Source organism: Sciurus carolinensis, chromosome 4 (genome assembly GCF_902686445.1).
Source record: "Sciurus carolinensis chromosome 4, mSciCar1.2, whole genome shotgun sequence".
NCBI lineage: Eukaryota > Metazoa > Chordata > Mammalia > Rodentia > Sciuridae > Sciurus > Sciurus carolinensis.
In genome coordinates this window covers 106,603,283-106,629,487 of record NC_062216.1, presented here as the reverse complement: position 1 = coordinate 106,629,487, position 26,205 = coordinate 106,603,283, and the positions used below count along the sequence as shown (strand labels likewise).

At 33.7% G+C, this 26,205-nt stretch overlaps 1 protein-coding gene across 1 annotated transcript in view; it reads right to left on the bottom strand.

The window, feature by feature from the left end:
• The window catches only part of Arid2 (AT-rich interaction domain 2), a 172,650-nt gene that overhangs the window by 22,429 nt on the left and 124,016 nt on the right, over positions 1 to 26,205 (bottom strand). The window contains exons 13-16 of the mRNA XM_047549265.1: positions 25,122 to 25,256; positions 24,297 to 24,493; positions 21,123 to 23,986; positions 12,565 to 12,713 (exon numbers count right to left, since the gene is read on the bottom strand). Coding sequence (XP_047405221.1) covers positions 12,565 to 12,713; positions 21,123 to 23,986; positions 24,297 to 24,493; positions 25,122 to 25,256 — 3,345 coding nt within the window. The remainder of the gene's footprint in view (positions 1 to 12,564; positions 12,714 to 21,122; positions 23,987 to 24,296; positions 24,494 to 25,121; positions 25,257 to 26,205) is intronic.

The following is a 26,205-nucleotide window of genomic DNA, read 5'->3' as shown; positions in this document are numbered from 1 at the left end:
TCAAATAACATGTAATAGGATATCAGAAAGAGAATAACAGAAAATCTAATTGAAGTATGGGTGAAAATGTTCCAAAATCAATGACATAAACCATAGATCCACCAAACAAGATAAATACATAAAAAACATTACACCTAAAGCATATCATATTCAAACTGCTAAAACCCAAAGACAAAGTCTTGAAAGAATTCAGAGGAAAAACAGACCTTATGATGGATGGACAAAGCCATGCAACCAAGAAGAGTAGACTGAAATATTTAAAGTGTTCAAAGAAAAATATCCAAAAATTTAGAATCCAGTAAAAATTATTCTTTAAAAGCAAAGTAGAGGGACATTGTTGGAATTTTAATAAGAACTGCATTAAATCCATATAGTACTTTTGGTAGTATAGCCATTTTGACAATGTAAATTCTGCCTATCCAATAACATGGAAGATCTTTCCGTTTTCTGAGGTCTTCTTCAATTTCTCTCTATAATATTCTGTAGTTTGCATAGTAGAGGTCTTTTGCCTCTCTTGTTGGGTTGATTCCCACTTTTTTTTTTTTTTTTTAAGGCTCTTGTGAATGAGGTAGTTTTTCTGATTTCTCTTTCAGTTGATATGTCATTAGTGTATAGGAATGCAACTGATTTATGGCTGTTGATTTTATACCCTGATACTTTGCTGAATTTGTTTATGAGTTCTGGAAGTTTTCTGGTAGAGTTTTTTGGGTCTTCTAAATAAAGAATCATGTCATCAGCAAGTAGGGATAGTTTGAGCTCTTCTCTTCCTATTCATATCCCTTTAATTGCTTTCTTTTGTCTAATTGCTCTGGCTACGGTTTCAGGAACTATGTTAAATAGGAGTAGTGAAAGGAGGGCATCCCTGTCTTGTTCAAGTTTTTAGAGGGAATGCAATTCATACTAAAATTTTAGTGACACTGTTCATAGAAATAGAAAAAGCAGTCACTCTAGAAAGCATTACGGAGATCCCTTAGAAAACTTGGAATAGAACCACCATTTGATCTAGTTATCCCACTCCTTGGCATATACCCAAAGGACTTAAAATCAGCATACTATAGTGATGCAGCCACGTCAATGTTTATAGCAGCTCAATCCACAAGAGCCAAGTTATGGAACAACCTACATGTCCTTCAACAGACGAATGGATAAAGAAAATGTGGTATACGTACACAATGGAATATACTCAGCCATGATGAAGAATGAATTATGGCATTTGCTGGTAAATGGATGGAACTGGAGACTATAATGCTAAGTGAAATAAGCCAATCCCAAAAAACCAAAGGCTGAATGTTTTCTCTGATATGTGGATGCTACCCTACAAAGTAAAGTGGCAGGAGGAAGAACAGAAGTCCATTGAATTAGCCTAAGGGGAATGAAGGGAAGAGATGTTGGAGGGGACTAGAAAGGACATAAAATTAATCGAATTAATTTCCTATCCTTGTATCTGAATATACAACCAGGGTACAACCACAAGAGGAGGATCCTAATTAGAGTAAATTATACTCCATGTATATATAATATGCTGAAATGCATCCTATGGGCATGTATATCTAAAAAGAAATATGTATACATTATGGCCTGGATATATGGAGCTAATAAACATGTTTTCTCGCAAAAAAAAAAAATTTGTAGGGTTTTGTAGCTCAGTGGTAGAGCACATGCCTAGCATCTACACTAAAAATATTAAAAAAAAAAAAAAAAAGAGAAGACGTAAAGTAGACAACTTCTCTCTCTTTTAAAATAGGAGCTCACTATGATGCCTAGACTGGCTACAAACTTGTGATCCTTCTGCCTCAGTCTCTGGTGTACCTGGGAATAAGGCATGTGCAAAACACTTTCTTAGTTAAACCAAAACTGAAGACATCTGCACCAACTGATCCTTTCTGACAAAAAATGTTAAAAGGAGTTCTTCAGGGCTCGGGGTGGAGCTCAGTGGTAAAGTGCTTGCTTAGCATATACCAAGGACCCAGGCCCTAAGTTTGATGCCCAGCATGGAGGGAAAAAAAAAAAAAATCTTCAGAGAGAAGAAAAATTAAGAGATCAAAAACTTTAATTTACATAAGGAAAAGAAAAATGTTGGAGAAGGAATCAATGAGAGTAAAATAAAATCTTATTTTTAATTTTTGTAACTCTTAGTTAATTTAATGTTTTTTCAAATTAATAATAGTAACACTGTATTACCTTGTGATTAAGTGTAATGACTGCAATGGTGTGAAGGACACTTTAGAAAAATTGACACTCCTCTGTTACAAGGTACCTGTACCATTTGTGAAGTAGTATACTGTTGTTTGAAAGTGATTTTAGATTACCTGTTTTAAAAAAAGTATAATTAGTATGCTAAAAGGAGAAGTAGAGAAGGTAAAATGAAAGCAAAAGCAAAAACACAAAAAATAAAAATAAGTGCCTTTACAGCTATAGCAGATATCAATACAATTATATTAATACTCACTTTAACAATAAATATCTAAATACACTGATTGAAAGACAGGAAATGGCAGAATGAATTAACAAATAAGACCTACCCATGAGTTGTTAAATACACAGACATGGACAAATTCAGAAATAAAGTGTGAAGGAATGAGTGTGTAGTTGAGTGGTAGACCACAAGTACATCAGCATGTGAAAGGCCACAGGATTTATTCCCAAAACACACACATACACTAAACGGATGAAGAAAGATAAACTCTGCTAAAACTCATCAAAAGAAGTTTGGAGTGGATATATAAAATTTCAGAGAAAGCAGAGTTCGGAAAAAGGAAAATTATCAGGGATAAAGAGGTAAATTCCCCAAGAAGACATTCCTTAACATGGATGTACCTAACACAAAGTATCAAAATGTCATACAAAAATTGATAGAACTGCATGGAAAAAGAGACAAATCCACTATTATAGTTGGAGACGTCAACATATCTTTATCATTAGCTGACAGATCCAAAAGCAAAATATTAGTAAGCAAATAGTTGAAGTGGCTAATTCCATCAATCAATTGGATCTTATTGACATTTATGGGATACTTTAACAACATATTCTTGCCAAGTGCATTTGGGATATCCACCAAGGTAGAACACATTCTAGGACATAAAACACACCTTAAAAAATTTAATTTATCCTCTCAGATTATAACAGAATTAAGTTAGAAGTAACAAAATGAAAGCTGGAAAATATCAAAATATTTAGAGATTAAACAGCACTGTTCAATATTTTGGACTAAGTGAAAAGAGAACTTCAAAATTTGGGAGATGGAATTAAAGAATTAAGAGAGAAAGCTGTAGCCATGAATGCATATATTTAAAAAGATCTAAAATCAGTAATCTAAGTTTTCATCCTAGGAAATCAGAAAAAGAGCAAATTAAATCTAAAGCAAAGAGGAGAAAATAAATAAAAATTAGAGCAGCTGGTTTAATGAAAATGGAAATAGGAAATCAATGGGGGGGGGAATAAACAAAACAGAAAACTGGCTTTCTAAAAAGATCAATAAAATAGATAAACCTTTAGCAACCTAACCAAGAAAAAAACAAGAATAAGAGACAAATCACTAATATAGAAAAAGAGATCATTACTACTGATTCCAAATACAATGGGAGTGTGATAAAGGGATATTATGAACATCTCCATGCTCCCAAACTCAAAACTTAGTTATCTATGAAAGATACAAATGGGCAAAACTCACACAAAGAGAAACATATAATCTCAATGAGCCAGTAACTATTATAGAAATTGAATCAATAACCTTCAAAATGGAAAGCACCAGGACCAGTTTCATGTTGAATTCTACTAAACAATTAAGGGAAGAATGATACGAATTCTCTGAAATCCCTAACAGATAATGGAAGCAAAGGAAACACTTCCTAACTAATTCTTCCTAACATCAAAACCAAAGACATTACAAGAAAACCACAGCTTAGTATCTCTCACGAACATAAATGTGAACATCTCCACAGAAACTCCAGTAAATAGTATCAAACAATGTATTAAAAAAAGCTGTATGTCATGACCAAGTGGGATTTATTCCAACTACATAAGGTTGGTACTAAAATTAATTGATGTAATTCTATCACAGCCATTGGGTAGAGAATCATATTATACCAATAGGTCAAGAAGAAAGCATGACAAAAAATTTAATACCCATGCATACAAAAAGTTCTCAGCAAACCCAGCATCTCGTTAAAAAATGGGCTGAAGATCTGAATAGACACCCAATCAGAGAAAATATACAGATGGTAAATAAGCATATGAAAAGAGAGACAACATCATATGTCATTAGAGAATTGCAAATGAAAACAATAGTGATACCAAAACACACTTATCAGAATGGCTAAAATCCAAGACATTGATGATACCAAATGCTAGTGAGGATGTGAAGCAATGAGTTCTCATTCACTGCTGGTGAGAATGCAAAATAGTATAGTCACTTTGGAAGACGTTTGATAGTTTCCTACATTGCTAACCACAATCTTAAAATATGAGCCAGCAACTGTAATCCTAGGTGTTTGCCCAAGTAGTTGAAAAATTGTTCATACCAACACCCCCACTCCAATGTTTATATCACCTTAATTCATAATTGCCAATAATGGTAAACAACCATTATATCATTCAATATGCAATAGATAAACAAACTGTGGTACATGTAAATGATTGAACATTATAAAATCACAAAACAAGATAAAAGTGAACTATGAAAGACACACACACACACACATACAGGAACTTTAGGTGTATATTGTGAAGTGAAAGACACCAGTCTAAGAAGGCTATGTGCTAGATTCAAATACATGACATTCTGAAAAAGTTAAAATTATAAAGATGTAAGAAGTCCAGAGTTTGCCAGGGGTAGGGTTTGGAATTATGGAAAGGAGAAACAAACAGGTAAAGTGGATTTTAGGACATTGGAAGTACTCTTTCTGTTACTAAACAGTGGATACGTAACATTATGAATTTGTTAAAACCCTTAGAACGATATGACACAAAGAATGAATCTTAACATAAACTATAATCTTCACTTAGTAATACTGTTATCAATATTAGTTGATCAAATATAACAAACACATGTACAATCCTAATACAAGTGTTAGTAGTGGTGAAAACTGTATGCAAGGAAGTAGATGGGAACTAAGCACTATCTGCACAAATATTTTATAAATCTAAAACTGCGTTAAAAAATAAAGTCTATTAGTTTAAAAAGATGGATGAATATGATAACTATTATTATATAACCAATACAAGACACTATAATTGATAAGCAGGTAAAACAAGGTACAGATATAGAAAAAATTATAGAACATAATGGAAATTAAGATCATTTATGACAGGAACAAAAGAGCAACATTTAGCTATAAACTTAATAAAGTTATAGAATTCATGTGAAGAAACTGTTAAAAGCTTTACTGGGGAAACATTGTTTCCTTGAGTAAGGGATGACTCAGTATTGGTAAAATATTCACTATCAAAAATCAAACAAAAAGTCATTATACTGAAAGCAATAGCAACCAAAATCCTAACATGCCTTTCCTGAAGACCTCTAAAAACATTCTGAAAGAATAAATAAACATCTGTATAGGTACTAAGTCTGACCTATGCATCACTCCAATTTTAAAACCTAGTACAGTGCCTGGTTCAAGGTAGGTGCTCAAAGAAATCATAAGAAACCCTCTGAAAAAGAAAAAATCAGCAGGGCAACATTAAAATATATTTAAAGTAATGGTGTGGTAAGAACAGAGACCAATAGGGGAACAATTCAGGAAGAGACAAAGCATATATAGGAATTCAGTAGGATAAATGTAGCAATTCAAATATCTGTTATAAGGACAAAATTGTTTACCAAAGCTGTTTATGTGTAAGAGAAAATAACTAAAAGTTCAAATATCCCTCAATAGGAGATACTGCTCTACAAATTATAATGCAGGACCACTGCATTCTAAGGAAAGAATGTTTCCTCATAATTTAAGAGTAATTCTTTCAAAGAAGGACAAGCAATTCTGTTTAGAATCATAGATAACAAATACATATATTATAAAAGCTTTTATATTTATAAAAAGGAATTCTTGGTATCCAATAAAAATAATATATAGAGATTTATGTGTTGACCTAAAAAAGTATATATATTCTCTATTAATGAATATCATATATATTAATGAAGCAAGTTCTAAGAGAGTGTATATTGTTTGTTTAGAAATTAAAATAAGAAGTATAATGCATGATACAGTTGTAAATGAAAAGGAAGGACTGAAAAAGTATATATAAACTTAACTATGATTTTCTTTTTGTAATGCTCTGGAATTTTAATTTTTTACAAGGCTGAAGTATAATTTACAATTGGAAAATTATTTATGATATGAAAATGTTGTGGAATCGTTTGTTAATACTTTTGAGTCAGCATTTGATAAAACTAGTGTGAACTGTTACATTGGTTAGTGTTGGAACCAAAATATCCATTGGGACACATACTTTTCTAGGAATAAACTAGTTTTATGCTACAAAAAGAAAATGGCAGCCACTGGAGCAAACTGAAGCAAGTTACTAACTCACTCTCATTTCCTTTAGATTGCTGAGACAGGAGAAAATCCCCCCAAATTACAGATTTACATGTCAACTACAAAACCACCTAAGTTCTTAAAAAACAAAAGAAAAGAAAGAAGACATAGGAAGATTCTTTTATAGCTTGGGCATGGAGAAAAGCTTCCTAACTGTAATTCAGATTCAGAAGCAATAACAGAAAGGCTAACAAATGTTATTACAGAAAAATTAACTGAAAGAAAAAAAATTTTATCCATGATCACAGGATGAAGGAAGGGAAGAAGGAAGTGAGGAAAGAAGGGCAAAATAAAAAAGACAAATGATAAACTGGGAAAAGTTATGCCACAGCAGACAAAATGTTAATAAATCTAATAAAGAACTTTATAAAATAGAAAAGAAAAAATCCAACAATCCTATAGAAAAATAGAGATATGGACAATTGACAAAAAGAAATGCAAAATTCTACTGAGATATCATCTCTCTCCCATTAGATTGAGAAAAACCAATGTTTGAAAACATACGTTATTTGCATGTCTGTTATTTGCATGTCTGTAGGGAAATGAACACTCTCTTATACATTGCTCCTAGAGAAAACAGCAGTACCCAGCAAAATTACATATACACATATCTTTTGAACTATCAGTCCCCTTCCTAAGAATGTCTCTCAAAGATACACTGGCAAAAATATAAAAAGATAAATCATTACACACAGCAATTCAATACAGTACTGTTTTTAACAAGAAAAAAAAAACAAAATAAATATCAGCAGGGAATGGGTTCACCAAATCATTTATCTACGAAGGCATAAAAACAGAATGAGGAATATCTCTACGTACTACTTTGGAGGTCTCTCTAGAATATATTATTAAATTAAAAACAAGGTACGGAAAAGTATTTATTGTATATAAATTAGTTTCCTATTGCTATTATAACACATTACCGTAAATTTAGTAGCTAAAAATAACACAAATCTATTCTTTCATAATTCTAGAGGTTTAAAGTCCAAATCAGGTTTCACTAGGTATCAGCAGGGCTGCACTCTCTCAAGAGGGTGTAGGGAAGAATTCTTTCCTAGCCTTTTCAAGCTTTCAGGACTTCATTCCTTGCATTCCTCTGCTCAAGGTCCCTTCCTCCAGCTTCAAATCACAAACACAGCAGCTTCAAATATCTCTCTGCTTGCATTATTACATTGTCTTCTCTCTTTCTGACCTCCTTACTCCCTCTTATAAAGAATTTGATTTCATAAATGTAATGCAGATCCTCACCCCAAGATTCTTAACCCAATCACATGTGCAAAGTTCATTTGGCCATATAAGGTAACATTTTCAGGTTACAGAATTGGGCATGAACATCTTGGACGGAGGAGTCTATTATTAATCCTACTATAGTATGCATACCCTTAAGAAGTTAGAACATACAAATAAATTTGCAATTTACATTTTTAAAAGATAGAAAATAAAAGGCGTTATTTACAGAAAAAGGAAGAAATAAGATGGAAGAAATAGTGATAGAAGATAAATTTCTTTGAATATGCTTTGGTTAATTTGGTGCTGGAACCATATATTAAGTAATTTTAAATTTAAAAAGTAATCCATAAAATTTTTAAAAAATGAAACAAATAGAGTTGAGGATGTAGCTAGTGGTGGAGCACTTGCCCGGCATGCAAAAGAACCTACTCGGTTCAATACACAGCATCAACAAAACAAAAATAAACAAAATACCCACAAGTGAGCCATTAATATGTCCAGTTGATGACATTACTACCGTAGAATACCTCTATTCTAAGTGAAATAAAAATACAAAAACTTGTGACTGAACAGTCCTTAATGGGATATACTTCCTTCCAAATTTTTTCAATAATCATATTGTTGCAGGTAATTTCAGGACTATTTTGACACTGATGTGTGATGTAAGATAAAACAAATGCTGTTAACAATGAGAAATGGGATTTCTGGTACAGAATAAAGATACAGATGTGAAAATGATGCTGTCAAAGACCTTGTGATACTGAATTTAAATTCCAAACAGAAATATCAACACATGATGCCTTTTACTTAACAACATCCTTATACCCTGAAAAAGAGATCTGTAGTCTGCACACTGAAAAGTCCCAGGAAAAAACCCCATCTACTATGATTTGGGTGTGTCCCCTGGAACTCATGTGTTGGAAACTTAACCCCCAGAGACATATGTTAATGGCAGTGGAGGTGAGACCTTTGGGAAGGGGTTGGGTCATGATTCATCCATTCATTGATTAATAGATTAATGCAGGAGTGGCTTTATTACACAAATGAGCTCTCTCTTAGGCTTGCTACTGTCTCATCATGTGATTCCCTGTGCTGCCTTGGTACACTACAGAGCCCTCATGAATAAGAAGGTTCTCAATGAATGTGGTCTCTAGACTGTGGATTTCCAAGCCCCCAGAAATCTAAGAAATAACTTTCTTTATAAATTACTCAGTTTGTGGTATTCATACATCAATAGAAAATGATTAAGACACCAAACTTAAAAGTAATGCATATCCCTGATGGCCAAACTAAATCGTATTTTCCATTAATAGGAACTGTGGGTCCTTGGAAAATAGCTGACTTCAGGTATGTGGTAGAAAATACACAAGATTAAACTACAAGGAAAGGAAACTATCAAATACTTAAATTAAGAGCACAAGCAAAGAACTTAGAAATCGGCTTCATAGACTTTCACTGGCCAATGATGACACAATTTGGATATTAAATGGATACAAGAACTGCAGAGGATTGAAATACCTCAAATATGTCCAACTCCTAAGTTAATTCATAATGATACTACCAAGAAAACAAAACCCAAACCTCCTGGTCATCTCTGTATAGTATTAATGAATAGCTCACTACTGTGAAAACTGGTTAAAGGGAAAAAATCAAGTATCTATTTAGTATTTCCTCCAGAAACTATTTTCAAAAAAACCAAATAGTTGATAAAAGTTGGCCTTTTATGTTCTACAACTCTTAATGAAATAACATTATACACAATGATTCTCAATGTCTGTTTACATCATAGAAATATGGTATATTTCCTGATGGAAGAACACAATACCATTTCTAAAGTGGTCATCATAAAAATAAAACCAGAATTTAATCGAGCATCTGAACCAAGTTACTAATATACAGAATACACAGGTTCAAAGCCAGATGCTAAACAATATCGGCAAAAATCCAGATTGTGATCTTCTATAAGACAGATCTCTTGGTTATCTATCAAAAAAATTTTGAGCGAAGAAATGAAGAGATGGGGGAGTAACCTACAGATTAAAAGGGACATAAGGCCTATCAAATTGGAAGCAATATTTTTTAAAATTATTTAGTTGTAGATGAACACAGTACCTTTATTTATTTATTTTTATGTGGTGCTGAAGATCGAACCCAGTGCCTCAAACATGCTAGGCAAGTGCTCTACCACTGAGCCACAACTCCAGCCCAAAGAGGTTTTTTTTCTTTTCTCCCCCTTCTGAGGCACTGGGGATTGCCCTTGAGCATGCTAGGTGAGCGCTCTCCAAAACAAGCTATTTCTTCAGCTCCAGCAATATTTTAACCTTATAATTCAAATCAAGCTTTAAATAAACAAAAGACCACTGGAGAAATGTAAGCATTAAGAGGATATGTGAAGAATTCCTATCTTGTTTTTCTACTGATATGTGACAATGAAAAATGATTCAGTGAAAAGAATTCATATTATATATAAAGAAGGAGAACTATAAATACAAAAGTATGGTTCTATCATACAGGTTAAATGTATATGCAAAACTATTTTTAATTCCATAAAAAGAGAGCACATAGTCAGCTATTTCAAATTTAAATATCATGTATTTATAAATTATTTTTTGGTGAAGTATATAAACTTTAGCTCTAAAGCTGATAGAAACAAAGTTATTTACTAGTAAACATTTCTTATATTATAAGGAAATTTGAACTTATCCATTTAATGGACAATGGCTATGACATGTATTTTTTCACTTGGCATGAAAATTAAAAGCTATTATTCTCTTCGTGACTTTGTGCTCCTATAATCTAAACTCACAATTTCATGAGCATAATTTCTTATCTCCTGAATGTACCCTTTCCATTCTAGCTACAATGATTTTTGCTTGGCAAACTCCTACTCATTCTTTAAGACCCAATTCAAATGAAATGTCTATAGTGAAATATTCTCAACCATCCCAAAGATAGTTACATTAGTGATGTTGCCAACAGCACTTTTTTTTTTTTTTTGTGTGGTGCTGGGGATTGAACCCAGGGCCTGTGCTTGCAAGGTAAGCACTCTACCAACTGAGCTATATCCCCAGCCCCCAACAGCACTTTATAACGTAATTTATTTTTTGTGGGGGTCTGTATCCTGAAGGACTAGAAGTAATCTTTGTATTTCTAGCTCCTAGTATATGCATCTTCCTAGAGTACTCAATAAATATTTGCAGACTCAAATTGAACTTATTATCAGTGTGGTACCTAAAAATTATGGCTTGAAAAAGTGAAAAGCTATGAGAAGCTTTGTTGAACCTGTCTTACTCAGAAAAAGTTCATTATTAAATTACATAACACTGATCCTACTAGCCATATGGGGAACTGTGCTGCACATCTAAGTTCATTCAGTCTTCCAGGGGGAAAAAAAAATTGGTGTACTCCAAGAATTTCATCTTAAGGAGTAACTTCTAACTTCTTAAAAAGTCTACAAACAGATTATTACAACAATATAGCAGATTATAACACACACCAAAAGCAAAAGCAAAATCAATAAAGAAAGAAGGGCTGAGGATGCAGCTCAGTGGTCAAAGCCCTGGGTCCAAATCCCAGAAGGGGGGAGTACATGGTATGGTATGGCACAGGTTGTAGGAAGGGGAGAGAGAGGAAGATGGAGAAGGGGATGGGTGGAGAGGTGGTGGGGTGGTGAAGGGGAAGAAGGGAATGATTAATTTAAATGAATGAAATAATCAGACAACTTAAAAGAACTTCTTTGATGAAAAGATTTTACACTATGATCAAGTACACATACATGTATCATATACATAAATAACTGGAAACAATACTTACCCTTACTAACATGATGAAATCTGTATTTCACTCATTTTTCATTGAAAAGAAAACAAACAAAAAAAAACCACTGTTCAAGATGCACTAAAATGATTTAATGACCCCACTACTGAGTTACGAATTAAAGTTTGATAATCACTGTCTTGCAGAAATTTTATATACTACTAACAATCTGTAGGCTAGCTACATGGATAGTTTACAATACTACAACAAATCTATACATTGTTTTCAATGCAATATAATATCTATAATAAAATATGAAAAATTAATACAAATTTTAAAGGGTGTAGAAATGAAATCCCTGCTATATAAGAAAAGAATATTCTATGTCTATTAAGATAAGCGCCTTTTTCTTAAGAGTGCCTTTTCCTTAGAGCTCTAAAAAGAAATGATGCAAGGCAAAAGGTCTTGGTTGAGTACTAGTAATGTTAAAGGAACTAAGACTTTTATTTTAACCAACACTCTTCCCAAGTGTTTCATAAAGTCTAAAAACACTTCATTTAAAAAGTTCAGTTCTACTTGTTGCTCATCCTAGTTATTAAATTATGAGATGGTAAAGTTTTAAAAGTAATTTTCATGGGGTGAACATCTGAAACTCAAATTTAAAACAGGTTATTCCCTTTCTAACAGATTATTACTTCTAAGCTTCTATCATACAGAAACTCCATAGCAGTCACTAAGTTCATTTTCAAAAAAATCTTTTACAGAGTCAAAAACACAAATTCTTAACTAATTTTTAAAAATTAAAATCTAATGAATGCTGAACCACATTCCCTAGTAACTTACTACTAAGCAATGACATTCTTTCTACTATTTATATCATTTCTTACAGTGTCATTGGATACATATAAATTCGAACATAAGTTCTACAAGTTACAAGTTAGTAATTTCAGATGAAAACTTTCAGAAAACTATAGGTGACAGAAATTTAAATATGAAAGCATTCTAAAACAAAGAACACTTTTGTATATCAAATAAAACTGCCATTTACTTTTTACAAGACTGCCACAGACACATGAAGTTCTGCCCAGGTTTTCTCATTGGATCTGCATGTTGACTGGATGCACTGAATGGAGAAGGCTGAGAACTGTTAGGCTGGCCCTGCACTTGTACAGCTGGTGAAGGTGGCATAGGAGTGTTCTGTGAAAAAGCACAAACAGAGTTTGTGACATGATACTGAAAAAACAATAATATTTTATAGAACAGTCTTATAAGTTTGATTACAATATTTAGGCATTTCTAACATGAAATTTACATTTTACAATTTTAAGTTAATGATTATCTTTAAAAAGATGATATTTTTATAAAATATTTAGGAAGCATGATTCTTTTTTGGGGGAGTGGGGTACTGGGGATTGAACACAGGGGTACTTTACCATTGAGCTACATTACCAGTCTTTTACGTATTTTTTTTTAAGTTTTGAGACAGAGTCTCACTAAGTTTCTGAGGCTGGCCTTGAACCTGTGATAACCCTGCCACAGCCTCACAAGTTGCTGGGACTGTAGGTGTGCGCCACTGTGCCCAGCTGATTCTTTTATTTAACAGGAACCACAGAGGGAGATCACACATTGTTGCTACCATTGTCAAGTACCTATGGTAGTCCCTTGGTATCTGTGTGGGATTGGTTCCAGTATCCACAGATTAATATTATCCACAGATGCTCAGTCCCTTAAGTAAAAATGGCAAATTAATTGCATATAATCCATGTATATCCTCTCACCTATTTTAAGTCACTTCTAGATCACTTATAGTACCTAATTCAATGTAAATGCTAAGCAAATAGTTGTTATATTGTATTGTCCAGGGAGTAATGACAAGAAAAAAAAAAAGTCAGTACTTGTTCTGTATAAATACATTTTTTCCCAATTTTTGAATCGAAGTTGATTAAATTCATGGATGTGCAACCCACAGACACAGAGGGCAGACTACATTACTGAAAATTCAGACTTTTAGGTAGGAGCAACCAATTATAAATTTAAATGAGAAATACCCTATAAAAGTAACCATTTGATTTACTTATGTCTGATCTTCACAACAACAGATTAACTGCAAATTCTCACTTCCTTTGAGTAATATTTCCTCTTAGGTTTCATAAGGAATAGAACAGGAAAGAAATAATAAACAGTAAAAAGCAAATAAATTTTCAGATGACAGTTAATAATGATACACCATATAAGCAGAATATCAAATACTAATTTGCAGTAAAATGTTTAAAAATTTTAGTCTTTGAAATTGCTCAATTATAGCTTTTGATAGATAATACTAATCAAAGGAGTCTAAACAATGTCTTTTGAAAATAACATGTTTATTCTGTATCTCACCCCTTTTTTCTGAAAAACATTAACAAATTTAATGCAGACTAAAATAAATTTAGGGTATAGATTTTCTTCAAATGCCTCAAAGGGAAAAATTAGTATTAAATTTTATATAGAAATGTACCACACAATTGCCAATCATTACATTTTAAGCATTATTTTCAAGAAAATATCTTAAAAACTTGGGAAAATATTGAATAAATGTGTTCATTTATAAGGTAAAAAGTGGACATACACTAAGGTAAAATTGCGGAGTACCTCAGATTAAAAATCATAATTAGAAAAAGACAAAACACAAACATATAAAGCTATAATATTATAACATACAAATGAAAGAAGAAAAAGAATAAAATGTTGAAAGAAAAAGTTCATGTCAGAAATGAGAAATCCTAAGAATCTTTACTAAGCTTTGGAGGAAAAATCTACTTCGGGCATGCGACTAAAGTTGTTTCTATAATAGGTTCACAATCTTAAAACTTCTTTACAAGAGTTAATGAGAAAACATATATGCACAAAACAACATTTTAACGATAGTACAGATGTCATAGAATGAGGATTTTTTAATCTTGACACGTCAAGACTCAATTTTTCAATCTGCTTTTTAATTAGTCACATGACCTGGGCAACCAAATTACCCTCACCAATCCTCAGGTTTTTCATCCATAATGTGCAAGTAATAAAATTTAATTTATGGGATGATAGGAAGACTAAAGAAACTACATGAAGAACCTAGCTCTAGATTCTTAATGACAATTATTATTATTATTATTATTATTATTATTATTTTAAGAACAAAGTCTGGAAAGGAAAGTATATTTTGAAGAAAGGGGACGAAAGATGATGAGTTCAGTATGAGGACAGTGACAAATGAACGAACTAAAATTGTCTACCAGGCCTTGCCTGTTATCTCAGTATGGAGGCTGAGAAGGGAGGATTCCAAGTTCAAAGCCAGCCTTTGAGACCCTGTCTCAAAACTTAAAAAAAAGTTTAAAAAGGGGCTGGGGATGTGGTCCAGTGGTAAAGCACATCTGGGTTCAATCCCCAGTACCGGCTCCCCGCAACACACAGTTTACCAAGTGAATACTAGAAACAGATCTGAAAGTCTTGCAAATTCTTAAAGCCATAAAATTTCTGATGGTGGGGGGCAGGATCAAAGAAAAAAATAACCTTAGTACCAGGGTATTTATCCAAACAAGCAAGCAAGCAAACAAAACCTAGTCAATTTGTTTTCTTGGAAATGAAAATGTTGCATTAAAAAATACAGATAATTTTAATAATTGGGCATTTTACTTTTTTGGTATTGGGGACTGAACACATGGGTGCTTTTACCGCTGAGTTACATCCCCAGTCCTTTTTCATATTTTATTTTGAGATAGGTCTCACTAGGTTTTGAGGGTTTCACTGAGTTTCTGAGGCTGGTCTTGATCTTGAAATCCTCCTGCCTCAGTCTCCAGAGTTGCTGGGACTGCCGGTGTGCACCATTGCACCTGTCAATGATTGGATGGTTTGATCTCAAATATTACCAAGATATCCTTGTTTAAACAAGAATGCCTGAAGTAAATCTAAGCTGTCAAAAATAAATAAAAGACATATTAACCAAATATAAAATGCAGGAAATTTTAACAAGTTACAAATATGGAACTTTTTAATTAAAGAATAAATTTGTTAAGGCTATAATATTCCCTCAGAATGAAACTTCTGGTTCCCTATACTATTACCATTTGAATTAGTATTTTATTGACTTTTATTCTATGTTTATAAATTAGAAATTTATAAATTCTAAAATGCTAACAACTTTCGTCTTTTTGTTTGCTTGTAATTGTGAAACACTGGTGTCACAGAAAATATAGTAACAGGGAATCATGGGCTATTTTAAATTCAAATGTTACCAAGGGAATGTTCTAAACTGTTAAAAATGAATGAAAGACATATTAACTAAATGCAATGTACAGAATATTTTAGTACTATAATCACAAACTGTTAAAATGTTTTTTTAAAGATTATCAGGCAAAACTGAACATAAAGTGAGTTATCAGATAATATTAAGAAACTATTATTTTTGTTAGTTATAATTTGATATTTTTATTTTATGAATCTTTCCATGTCTGTGTATATGAAGTACAAGTAGTAAAATGAAATAATATTTGGGATGTGTTTTAAAATGCTGAAAAATACATGATAGTGATTGGGAATAGAGGAAACCAGAATGGCAAAATGTTAATAATATCTGAAATCAGGTGACAGATCATAGGGCTTCTTGGCTCTATTTTTGTACTACACATTTTTTTCAAAGTATCAATTAAATATGTTTTAAGAATAGGCATTTTGATTTTTTCTGAAAAGCACAAATTGCTTCCTCTGAACATTAAACTTTGTTGTGAAATGCGAGAACATTAGCCATAGACATAATTCAAACATAAAGGTAAAAATATGTTTCAAAGTCATGTTTTTGTTTTTTGTTTTTTGAGGGGGGGGTGACTACCTCTTGAAGAAAATTCTGTATCTTTGTTCTACTCTGAAAGAGAGCTACTAATTTTTCATACTGTAGTTTTTGTAACCAAAGTGGAAAAGGCATAACTTCAGTGAGTGACCAGAAACGTAAAATTACATAAAGGACGTGAAACAATTTTGTTGTTTCTTTTGTAAATATAAAATTAACTAAAAATGTTAATGAAGATAGCAGTTTTAATTTTGAAAAAATCTACTGCTTCTTTTTGTTGAAATCAATTGTAACCTTGTTTTCCTTTATTATCTTTTCAAGAGTAAATTATTGCTAAAAATTCTAGGTAACAGTGATACTTTGACTTCATGTTTTTAAGTCCTTACTTTCCTATTAATATTAAACTTTAAAAACCTTTGAATAGGACTAAAATTTGAAGATTTCAGTCCTTGTCAGGAAAGCTAGAAAGTCATAATCTATTCACTTCAACATAAACTCTTAGCAGTAATCAAATACTGTGTTTAATTCTACATAAATATTTTAAAAGAGTAGAGTTGGTTGAGGCAAACTGGTGAAAAAACCAGATACCAGGACACCTAAAGTAAAACTGAAATAACTGGTGGAGTGTATTCTAGGCAAGCACTCTACCACAGAGCTACATTCAGAGACCCTGGTAAAGTGTATTCTTCAGAGGAGTTGAGGAAGGATAGATACCTTCAAAACCTTGTAAGAAACATGAGTTAGATGTACTCTAAATGTGATGTAAAGGATCATGCTTAAATGTACACATTTTTATAGAATAGGATTGAGACAGTAACAGAAATCACTGCAAAAAAAAAAGATTTTTGGGGGTGTAGGCAAGTCACTTCAACTCTTAAAAATGAGAGCTTTGGACAATGTAATATCTAAGACCCTCTTGGCTCCAACATTCCCTCATTTTTTAAATCTACAGTTAAACATCCTTAATCTGGGAATCTGAAACTTAAAAATGCTCCAAAATCTGACACTTTTTGAATGCTGACATAACACCAGAAGCAGAAAAATTCTAGATCATGAAACTTTGTTTCATATACAAAATTATCTGCAGGCTATGTGTAGAAAGAATATATGAAACAAATGAATTTTGTGTTGAGTTGGATCCCATCCCTACCTTATCTCACTATGTTTATATAAATATTCCAAAATCTAAAAAAGCTAAACATCTGAAACACTTTTCCTCCTCAGCAATTTGGATAGGGATACTCAACCTCTATCAAGTTTTCCCTCTTATTAAGTATAAATCTATACAAGCAACACATATCAAACCTATTTTGTAAAAATACACAGGGATAGAAACAGATTATGTTTAGTGGAAGTGCCTTTCATAGTTTCTGCAATGGGCTATGTTCTTCAAATCTGAGCAATAGACTCATTTAAAAAAACTTTTTTTAAATTTTGTAGTTCTTGCTAAAATTATCTTCTATGGCTATGATTAAATGCTGCCACCTTGAGACTACAGATCCATTTTCTAATGGTCTGAATAAATTTCTCAAGTTCATTATCAGAAAAAGGAAAAGCTTGAAAATATACCAATATTCAGGGTTACACAGCACATCAGGAATGATTCATATGTGAAGAATGGGGAACGGAGACAAGGTATATATAAATACCTTAAGTGAGTACGTCTTTAAGCAAACAATTTTTATATAGAAGAATCTGACAAGTTATTGGACCATGGGGATTAACATATATATACAAAATGTGTTTTACATAATGCTCAAAAAAGTCTTCGGGTAAATATTTTTATGTCTCTTTCATTTTTTACTTATTTCTGTTTTTAACTATGTCAATGTAGTTTTTTGCCTCTAGCAGATATCAATTCATGAATAGTGGATGAGGGTAGGGAATCTAGAAATGGTATCCTATAAGTGGTACATAAATTTGCAGATATAACAGACTTAAAGTCTATGGTTGTATCATTTACTTTCACATATATTCTTCTTGCTCTAACTTTTTAAAAATGAAATTAATACAGCTGATTAATAGGGGCAAGAAGGAACAAAATCAATAGAAAAAAATGAATTAATAATGGTATTAGGAAGGATTACCTATTGGCCTTTCTTAGCAGGGACACTTCAATCTTTCCAGCCCTGAGCACTCTGCAAATCTAATGTTCATACTGGGGACAAGGTAACTTCTTAACATCCCTAGATCCCTTGAAATGTTGGGAATAGCATATTTGACTGAAAAAAAAAATCATTTATCAATTTTGGGCTCCTTTAAGCTACCAATTCAAATGGTGAATAAAATGGTATTAAACCAAGGTCTCAAATGCAACTTAAAGAATATATGAAGAAAATTAAAGAATATGGGCAATGGTGGAATGATTTTCTATTATCAGACTCTTAGAAAGAAGGCTCAATAGCATAACTAGAATCTTAACAGTACCATCTTGAACAGCTGATCTCCCCCACTCTGTTTCATGTGTCTAGCCCATATAACTAGTTTACTTTACATGTGAAGATAAAATATACCTGTACTGTCATTGAATACCACGTGGTAAGTATTATGCTAAGTGCTATATGTAAAAATCCAGGTTTTTCATTCTCATTTTCATAAATACCACAATGCTACATCTCTTCCTTGCAAAGCTTTAAATTTCTGCATGCCAACTAAATATCAATTTCAGAAACAAAAGAATGTTGCTGCTTTTTTTTTACTTCTTCACCTTCTCCTCCTCCTTTTATTTTCATTCTTTTTTTGTGCTGGGGATTGAACCTGGGGCCTATGTATGCAAGGCAAGTGTTCTACCACTAAACTCAGAGTGTAGCTTTTTAAAATAAACTACACTTTTGGGGAAAATGGGTATAAGATTAATATAGATTTTTCAGATTGGAAACAAAATGCGTTCTCTTTAATGGTCTGAATCATGAATGTGCTAACAGTTTTTTAGCATTAATGAACTAAAATGATAATTTAGTTATATGAATATCCTATCACACAATAGTTCAAATAATCAAAATGGAAGATAGAAAAAGGAGTTTCTGGAAATTTATAGAGAAAACGTTTAGAATAGTGGAAAAACTAAAAGTTACTGGGTTAAGAGTATTAGTTTGGTATTTAGGTCTGGCACTACCATGCATTTGTTGGTAATCTTGGGTGAGTTATTTAGAATCGTGCTACCGCATCTCTAAAATGGTTAAAAAAAAAAAAAAAATCAATAATTTTACCTGATAGGATTATTGTGAGAATTAAGTGAGAAAATGCTGTAGTTCTAAGACCCTAACACAGGTCCTACCTAATCTTAGCTAGAATTATTTCTCATTCTTTTTCATTGAGCTATCATTATTGAATATAACCACACTGGAAAATTAGGGACACACAAAATACGGGTTAATGAAACAATTCCATAATAATGGAGTTTCTCTATAGTTAGGCTTGGTCTATCATTAGTATTTAGAATTGTAACAGACTCCAAGTGGAAAGAAGAAAGCCAGGTATATAATCAAGATGAACTGAGAAATTACTAAATGTAAGAAAAATATAAAAATTCAACTTACTGAATATCTACTAGGTATACAACACTGCATCATTTAAGCAAAAAGTTCAACTTGTGGAAGCTTGTTTAAGTAAAAATGATTTTCTATCCACCATTCATATCATTATTGCCACATATGTAGCACTGATGCAAGAATGTACAATTTAGTTACTTTGAAATACATGTAGGCAATACAAAAATATAAATTAAAATCTTATATCCCAAAGCAGCACAATCCAATTTTATCCATACACATGAATAAATACACGTAGTAATAGTAGAACTGGTCTGAAGCAAGGGACTCTTCTTTTAGTTCTGGCATCTGTCCTTTTGCTGTTACCCATACCTAGATTTGATATCAACAATGCTCATACATCTGCTGTCATACACTGTAAGCATAAAGAAAAAACCCAAGCCAGAGGTGTGCTAGCAGAGTTGGCAATAGTCACAGAAGGTTCTGGCTATGCACTACTAGTTAGAAGAAACAGTAAAAGAGAAGTGATTCAGGAAATAGGTGGTGGTAACTGTTAAGTAAACCCATGATTTCAGTAGAAATAGCATGTAGGATGGTCCTTAGAATCTTTATTGGCTGACTGGATCCTTAATTCAGTAGAATGGATGCTAGAAAATATTTTTATTTAGTACTAGGGTAGGCAGAGATGGAGAGTAGGAATTAAAAAGGAAACAGCAGAAGAAAGTAGTTAGAAACACAAAGTAAAAATATCAGAATACCTGCAACAAACTGAAATTATAAGCAATACTTTTTTTAAGAATAAAGGGAACTAATTCAATACATAAATATTGCAAAAACATTCTTAGAGTCGTTACAGGATTCATCCTTTAAAAAAAAAAAAAAAAAAAAAAAAAGACTGTTAACAGGGCCACAAAGAAACACACAAATATCAAATAAATACAGAAATTCCCACTTGGAGTACTCTTAGGAAGTCCCCCTCACCACCTACAGTAAACTCAAAAAGGAAACTGATATACATTTTTTAAATTCTTCAAAAGATGTTAGAAACTGCTTCTGTACCTTGGGCCTACAAAATTACTAATTTCAGTCTATAACAAAACTGAAGGATTCATATTACCAGATACAAAAGCTAATAAATACAAACTATTTAATAGTATAAAACCAGAGGAAATAAACATGACAATTTAAGTGAGCTGACACAATAACTTTTCAAGGTAAAATACGAAAAAATAGTACATTTTTTTCTTAAACTCATTTACAGATAAGAATTTTATAAGAGAATATGACAGGAGAATGACTTACCTGTGGGACCACATTCTGTATATATGTTGGTGGATGCTGCTGCTTTTGCTGAACAGCACTTTCTATTGCTACTTTAGCTACAGTGCTTGGGTCTGCTCCTGCAGGAACAGCAACCATTGTTGCACTGCAGCCAGCATTGTTGGGGTCACTGATTGTAACAATTCTAACTCCTACTTTATTTGGAATTCCTGCGACTGTTTCCCTATCATTATCCTCTGCTGGCCTCTTTACAGTTTTGCATTCTGCTGTGCCATTTGTAGACCGAACATCTGATGATAGGACAGGAGAATGGGACACTCTTGATCCTGAGTGGGGAACTGCTATGATTTGATGCCCCTGTATGACAGAGGTTGTAGAATGTGGTGAGACAACTACACTTGGGCGTTGCTGAGGCACATCTGAATTCAAACTTGAAGCTAGAGGTCCATTAGGCAAATCAGTACCACTAAATTGCTGTATTGTCGCATTTGAAGCCTCCTGTATACTGCTCATAGATGGTGAACCACCCAAAGTTAATACAGGTCCATTAGAAATTCTTTCTAGCTGATCACCTTTGGCAGTATCTTGCTGAGTGGCATCTAAAGTTCCTTGTGGTTCCACTGGAGATATCTCACCATTTCCTACATGATTGGAAGTTTTGTGATTTGGAATGTTTTTGCTTAAATGAGAACCATCTCCTTTATCAAAATCACAGATTCCATTTACTAGGGTTTTTTTCAAATCACTTTTGATATCCTGTATGTCCATTTGTTCTGAGTTCTGTTTTCCAGATGCTCCATTCTCACCTAATTCTAATGATGGTCCATTACTGATTAGTGAGCACTGATTGACCTCACTTTGAATTTTCCCTGAGTTTGAAGGAGGTAGACTTGAGTCACTGTACTTTCTCCCATTTAAAAGACTTCCCACCTGCATTTCATTTTCTTTTGAATCCCCATTGCTGGTGTTTGTGGCTCCTCGTCGGCACGATGGGTTTTCCATGACTTCAATTTTACGTTCATGAACATGTAAACCTGTTGCTTCCTTTGCTTCCTCCTCCTTTTGGCAAATTATTTTATCACCTTTGAACGGGGGAGTAGCAGTAGTACATGATGATTGTCCAGCTGGAGATGCTTGAGTGGCTGGAAGTGTTTGTACCTGAAGTCCAACTCCTGCCTGTGTTCCGCTCATGGTAATTCCCGCTGGAGCAATGAGCTGAGTTGCATTTCCCTGACTCACAGTTGCAGTTGCAAAACTTGTATTTGGCACAACTGTTATGGTTACCTGGTTGCCAGAAGTTCCTTGGAAAATGGTTGCTGGGCTATTTGAGATCAGTGGTCCTGGCAATATTTGTAAGTTTGAGATGGGCACAGTTTGCACTCCCCCTGTGGGTGGCATTGCACTTTGGACCAACTGAACATTTTGTTGCCCAACCAACAGCTGCTGAGTTGGAGTTTGCCCCTGAACTCCAAAACCAGCTGCTTGATTATTGGCCACCTGATAGACCACCTGAGGGCTAGGAGCTCTTGCATTATTAGGGGGAGGAATCTGTGGAGCTGGGAGAATAAGTTTACCACCTGGAGTTGAAGGACCACGCTTTGGAAGTAGCAGCTGTTTTATCAGACTTGACTCACCAGAAGCAGGCTGACCAACTCCTGCATTTGTTTGCTGAGGCTGAACTTGCATCTGTACTTGTTGTGGCTGCTGAACTTGTACCTGTACCTGTTGTGGTGGGGGTGCTGGTGAATGCTGCTGCTGTTGCTGCCTTTTCACAGATAGCATTTGACTGACAGTAGGAGGTGGTCCCTGTGATTGAGGGGTGGAAGAAGATGGCATGGCAGTAGGGACTTGGTTATTGGTAGCTGGGACAGGTGATGGTGAAGAAGATGGAGTTATGTTTGGCTGTCCAGTTAGCTGAACTGTCTGACCAGCTGGAAGAGCTGCTGGATTAGCAAGAACAATTTGGTGAATGGCTGGTGCATAAGTTTGACCTTGTTGAGCTGGCTGGCTTACAATCACTACACTTTGTTGTGTTGGCTGCTGTGGTTGTTGAATAGGCTGCTGTACCACTGTTGATGAAACTTGGTGAGAAGGGAGAGGTTTTGGTGCAATGTTCTGAAACCCTACCCTTGAGGGTTGTGGACTTGGGACACCAGCAATGGTAACCATTTGTCCTGTAGCTACCTGAAAATTCTGTACTGAAGTTGCTGAGACAATGTTGGATGCAGAAGTTGTTACATACTGTGGGGGTGCTATGATAACAGTGTCCTGTGGCTGGCTACCAGCTGATGTCTGTTGAGATGAAGCTTGCACAGGTTGGGGTGATGTGGTAATTAACTGTTGACCCTGTGAAACTGTAGAAGTACATGCTGGTATGTTTTGTACTCTGCCAAATATATGACTCTGTGGGACTGCTTGTTGAATTACCGTAACAGGAGTGCCTGACGGTATTTGTCCTGGTACCACCGTGTGTAATGGAGACGGCTGTGGAATTACAGATGGATGGTGAAGCAATGTCTGAGAATTCACAACTGTAACAGGTTGTGGCCCTGTACTGTGATTCTGAACCACAGAACTCTGTGTAGGTCCTCCTCCAACAGCAATACTAACAGGAACTGCCGTCTGGGGTACAGAATTCTGGATTACTGTAGCCTTAACCACTTCACAAGGTATTGGAGCTTTATTTTGAATGACAGTCACTGGAGCATTTTGCTGCTGGTGGGTATGAAGTGAAGGATTTGGTGGAATTCTTGGAACAGTCTGTGCCACAGTATGAACACCTTGTACTGGAAATGACATTTGTGTTGCAGTCAAATTTGAAGATTGGTTGGTAACAGGAGTCCTCTGAAAATGATTTCCTACAGTTTGTGATCCATGAGGGATTCCTGAAAATATGGGAAAAAAGTCAAAATTCCAAATGAAATGACTAAAAATCTGTAAGTAGGAATATTTTACTGAATGAGAAAAAACAGATTTAAGAAATACATATCCAACAACTTCGAAACATTATGAATGTGGTAAAATAAGAAATCAAGTAAAATGCTATCAGGAAAACAAGGGAAAGTTATAGATTTTAAAAGTATATATTACATATATATGTATGTACATACATACACATACACACACACATATACATATATATATTTCATTGTTTTATTACATTAGTAATATTTAAAATACAACAAAAATTAATACCTGCAGGTGAAGGAGTTGGAGATACATCAGGAACAGAATCAACACGAACAACAGGAGTAGACACTGGTTGCTGCTGATAGTACATCTGAATGGGAAGTGGGATAGCCCTCCGTTTTACTCCTACCACATGGATATGTGCCTGCCCATTGTTACTGGAATCCTCCACTCTCTTCACTGTATGATTTGGAAAAACTGTTCTGTAAAGTAATACATACTCAGTTATGATAACTAGCACACTGGTAAAAAACTTCTAACAATGTTCACGGAAACAATAGCAGTACATTCCCTGCTACTTATGTATGAACCAGCCTGATTCCTAAAGTTATATTCTGTAAAGGCGGGAAGCAAAGAAAGAGATGGAGATGAATCCTCCAATTTAAAAAATCATTATTCATTAACAGCATTGTTGAGTTTTAAACAATTCCACCCTATGTATGATGGTTTTCAAAATACTTCTTAGGAACTTAGTGAAATATCAAAGTCTTGATACTTGAAGATACAGTATTAATTACAGACAGTATTAGTTTATATTCAAGGTTAAAAAGTTCTAAAGTTTTTAATGTGTAAAACTAAGTAACAAAAAACCTCAATTTCTTCCTTTTTTTTTTTCTTTTTTTAATAAACCTGTAATGTTCCAACATAAACACCAGATGTGTTTAGGAAATTGCCTTGTATTTAAAACTCCTCCACACTACAACCTACTAATGAAATTTCAAGTAGTAGAGATATGTAAAAGTAGATAGATATTTGGTATTTTTTTTCAAAAGAGCAAGAGGTATTGGAAGTGATGCAAATGAATTTTATTTAAAGAATTATGCATCCTACCTAAGACATTTATAAAATCCAGTTGATGTGAGGATTCCACCACGAGCTAATTTACTACAAGTTGAGAGGTATTCAGAATACATTTCTGCTCGAGAGACAGAACAATCTGGATTTACTTCAAAATGAGCATTTAGCCTAAAACAGGAGAAAAATAAAGGCATTATACAAAATATAGGATATTCCACATTTAAGTACATTAAAACTCTTTGAAGGTAATGTTATAAACTAATAAATTTTACTACCTCATTATATTAGTAGCAAAACACGTTAGGTTTTAGATTAAATCTAGAGATTAACCACTTAATCAGTCTATTATAGTGTTAAAAATATCATTAAGAACAACTACAAGCTGGGTGCAGGGCAGCATGAATACAATCCCTGCTACTTGGGAGGCTGAGGCAGGAGGATTCCAAGTTCAAGGCCAGCCTGGGTAACTTAGCAAGATTCCTGTCTCAAAAATAAAAAATAAGAAGGGCTCAGTGAAAGACCACTTGCCTAGTATACATGAGGCCCTGGGTTCAGTCCCCAGTACCACTAAGACAACCAACCAACCAACCAATCAATCAATCAATCAAATTTGAAAATTAAAAAAAGAACAAATATAAAAACTATGTTCACATTCCAGCAAGAACAGGGTTAGTGTGTTGGCAGCAATTGCTCTATAAGAAATAGTTTTAGTTAGTAAATATTTACTTGGGTTCCTTGTCTTGTAATAATTATAACAGAAGTTCCTAATTATGAGTTATCTGCATTGCAGTTGAAGAAAATGGTGGAAAAATTGAACTAAGGTTTCACTTTTCTGACTCTTGGATCAAATTTCTTCCGAAAAAACTTACCAAAGCTTGTCATCTACTCCCTAAAACAATGACACTTCCCATGCTGTACACTCTCATTCCTTCATTTCAAAACACTTCTATTTGCTAATTCATTACAAACTAATTGAAACATCAATTTGTGTTTTTCTTAAAGTGACTTCCATCTATAAGTTAGGATAGAGGCTTTATTATCCTAGTGTCTGTCTTTCCAGAAATCATTAGGCATAACAGGCCAACTTAGGTGATTCTTATAAACTTAATCAAATGAT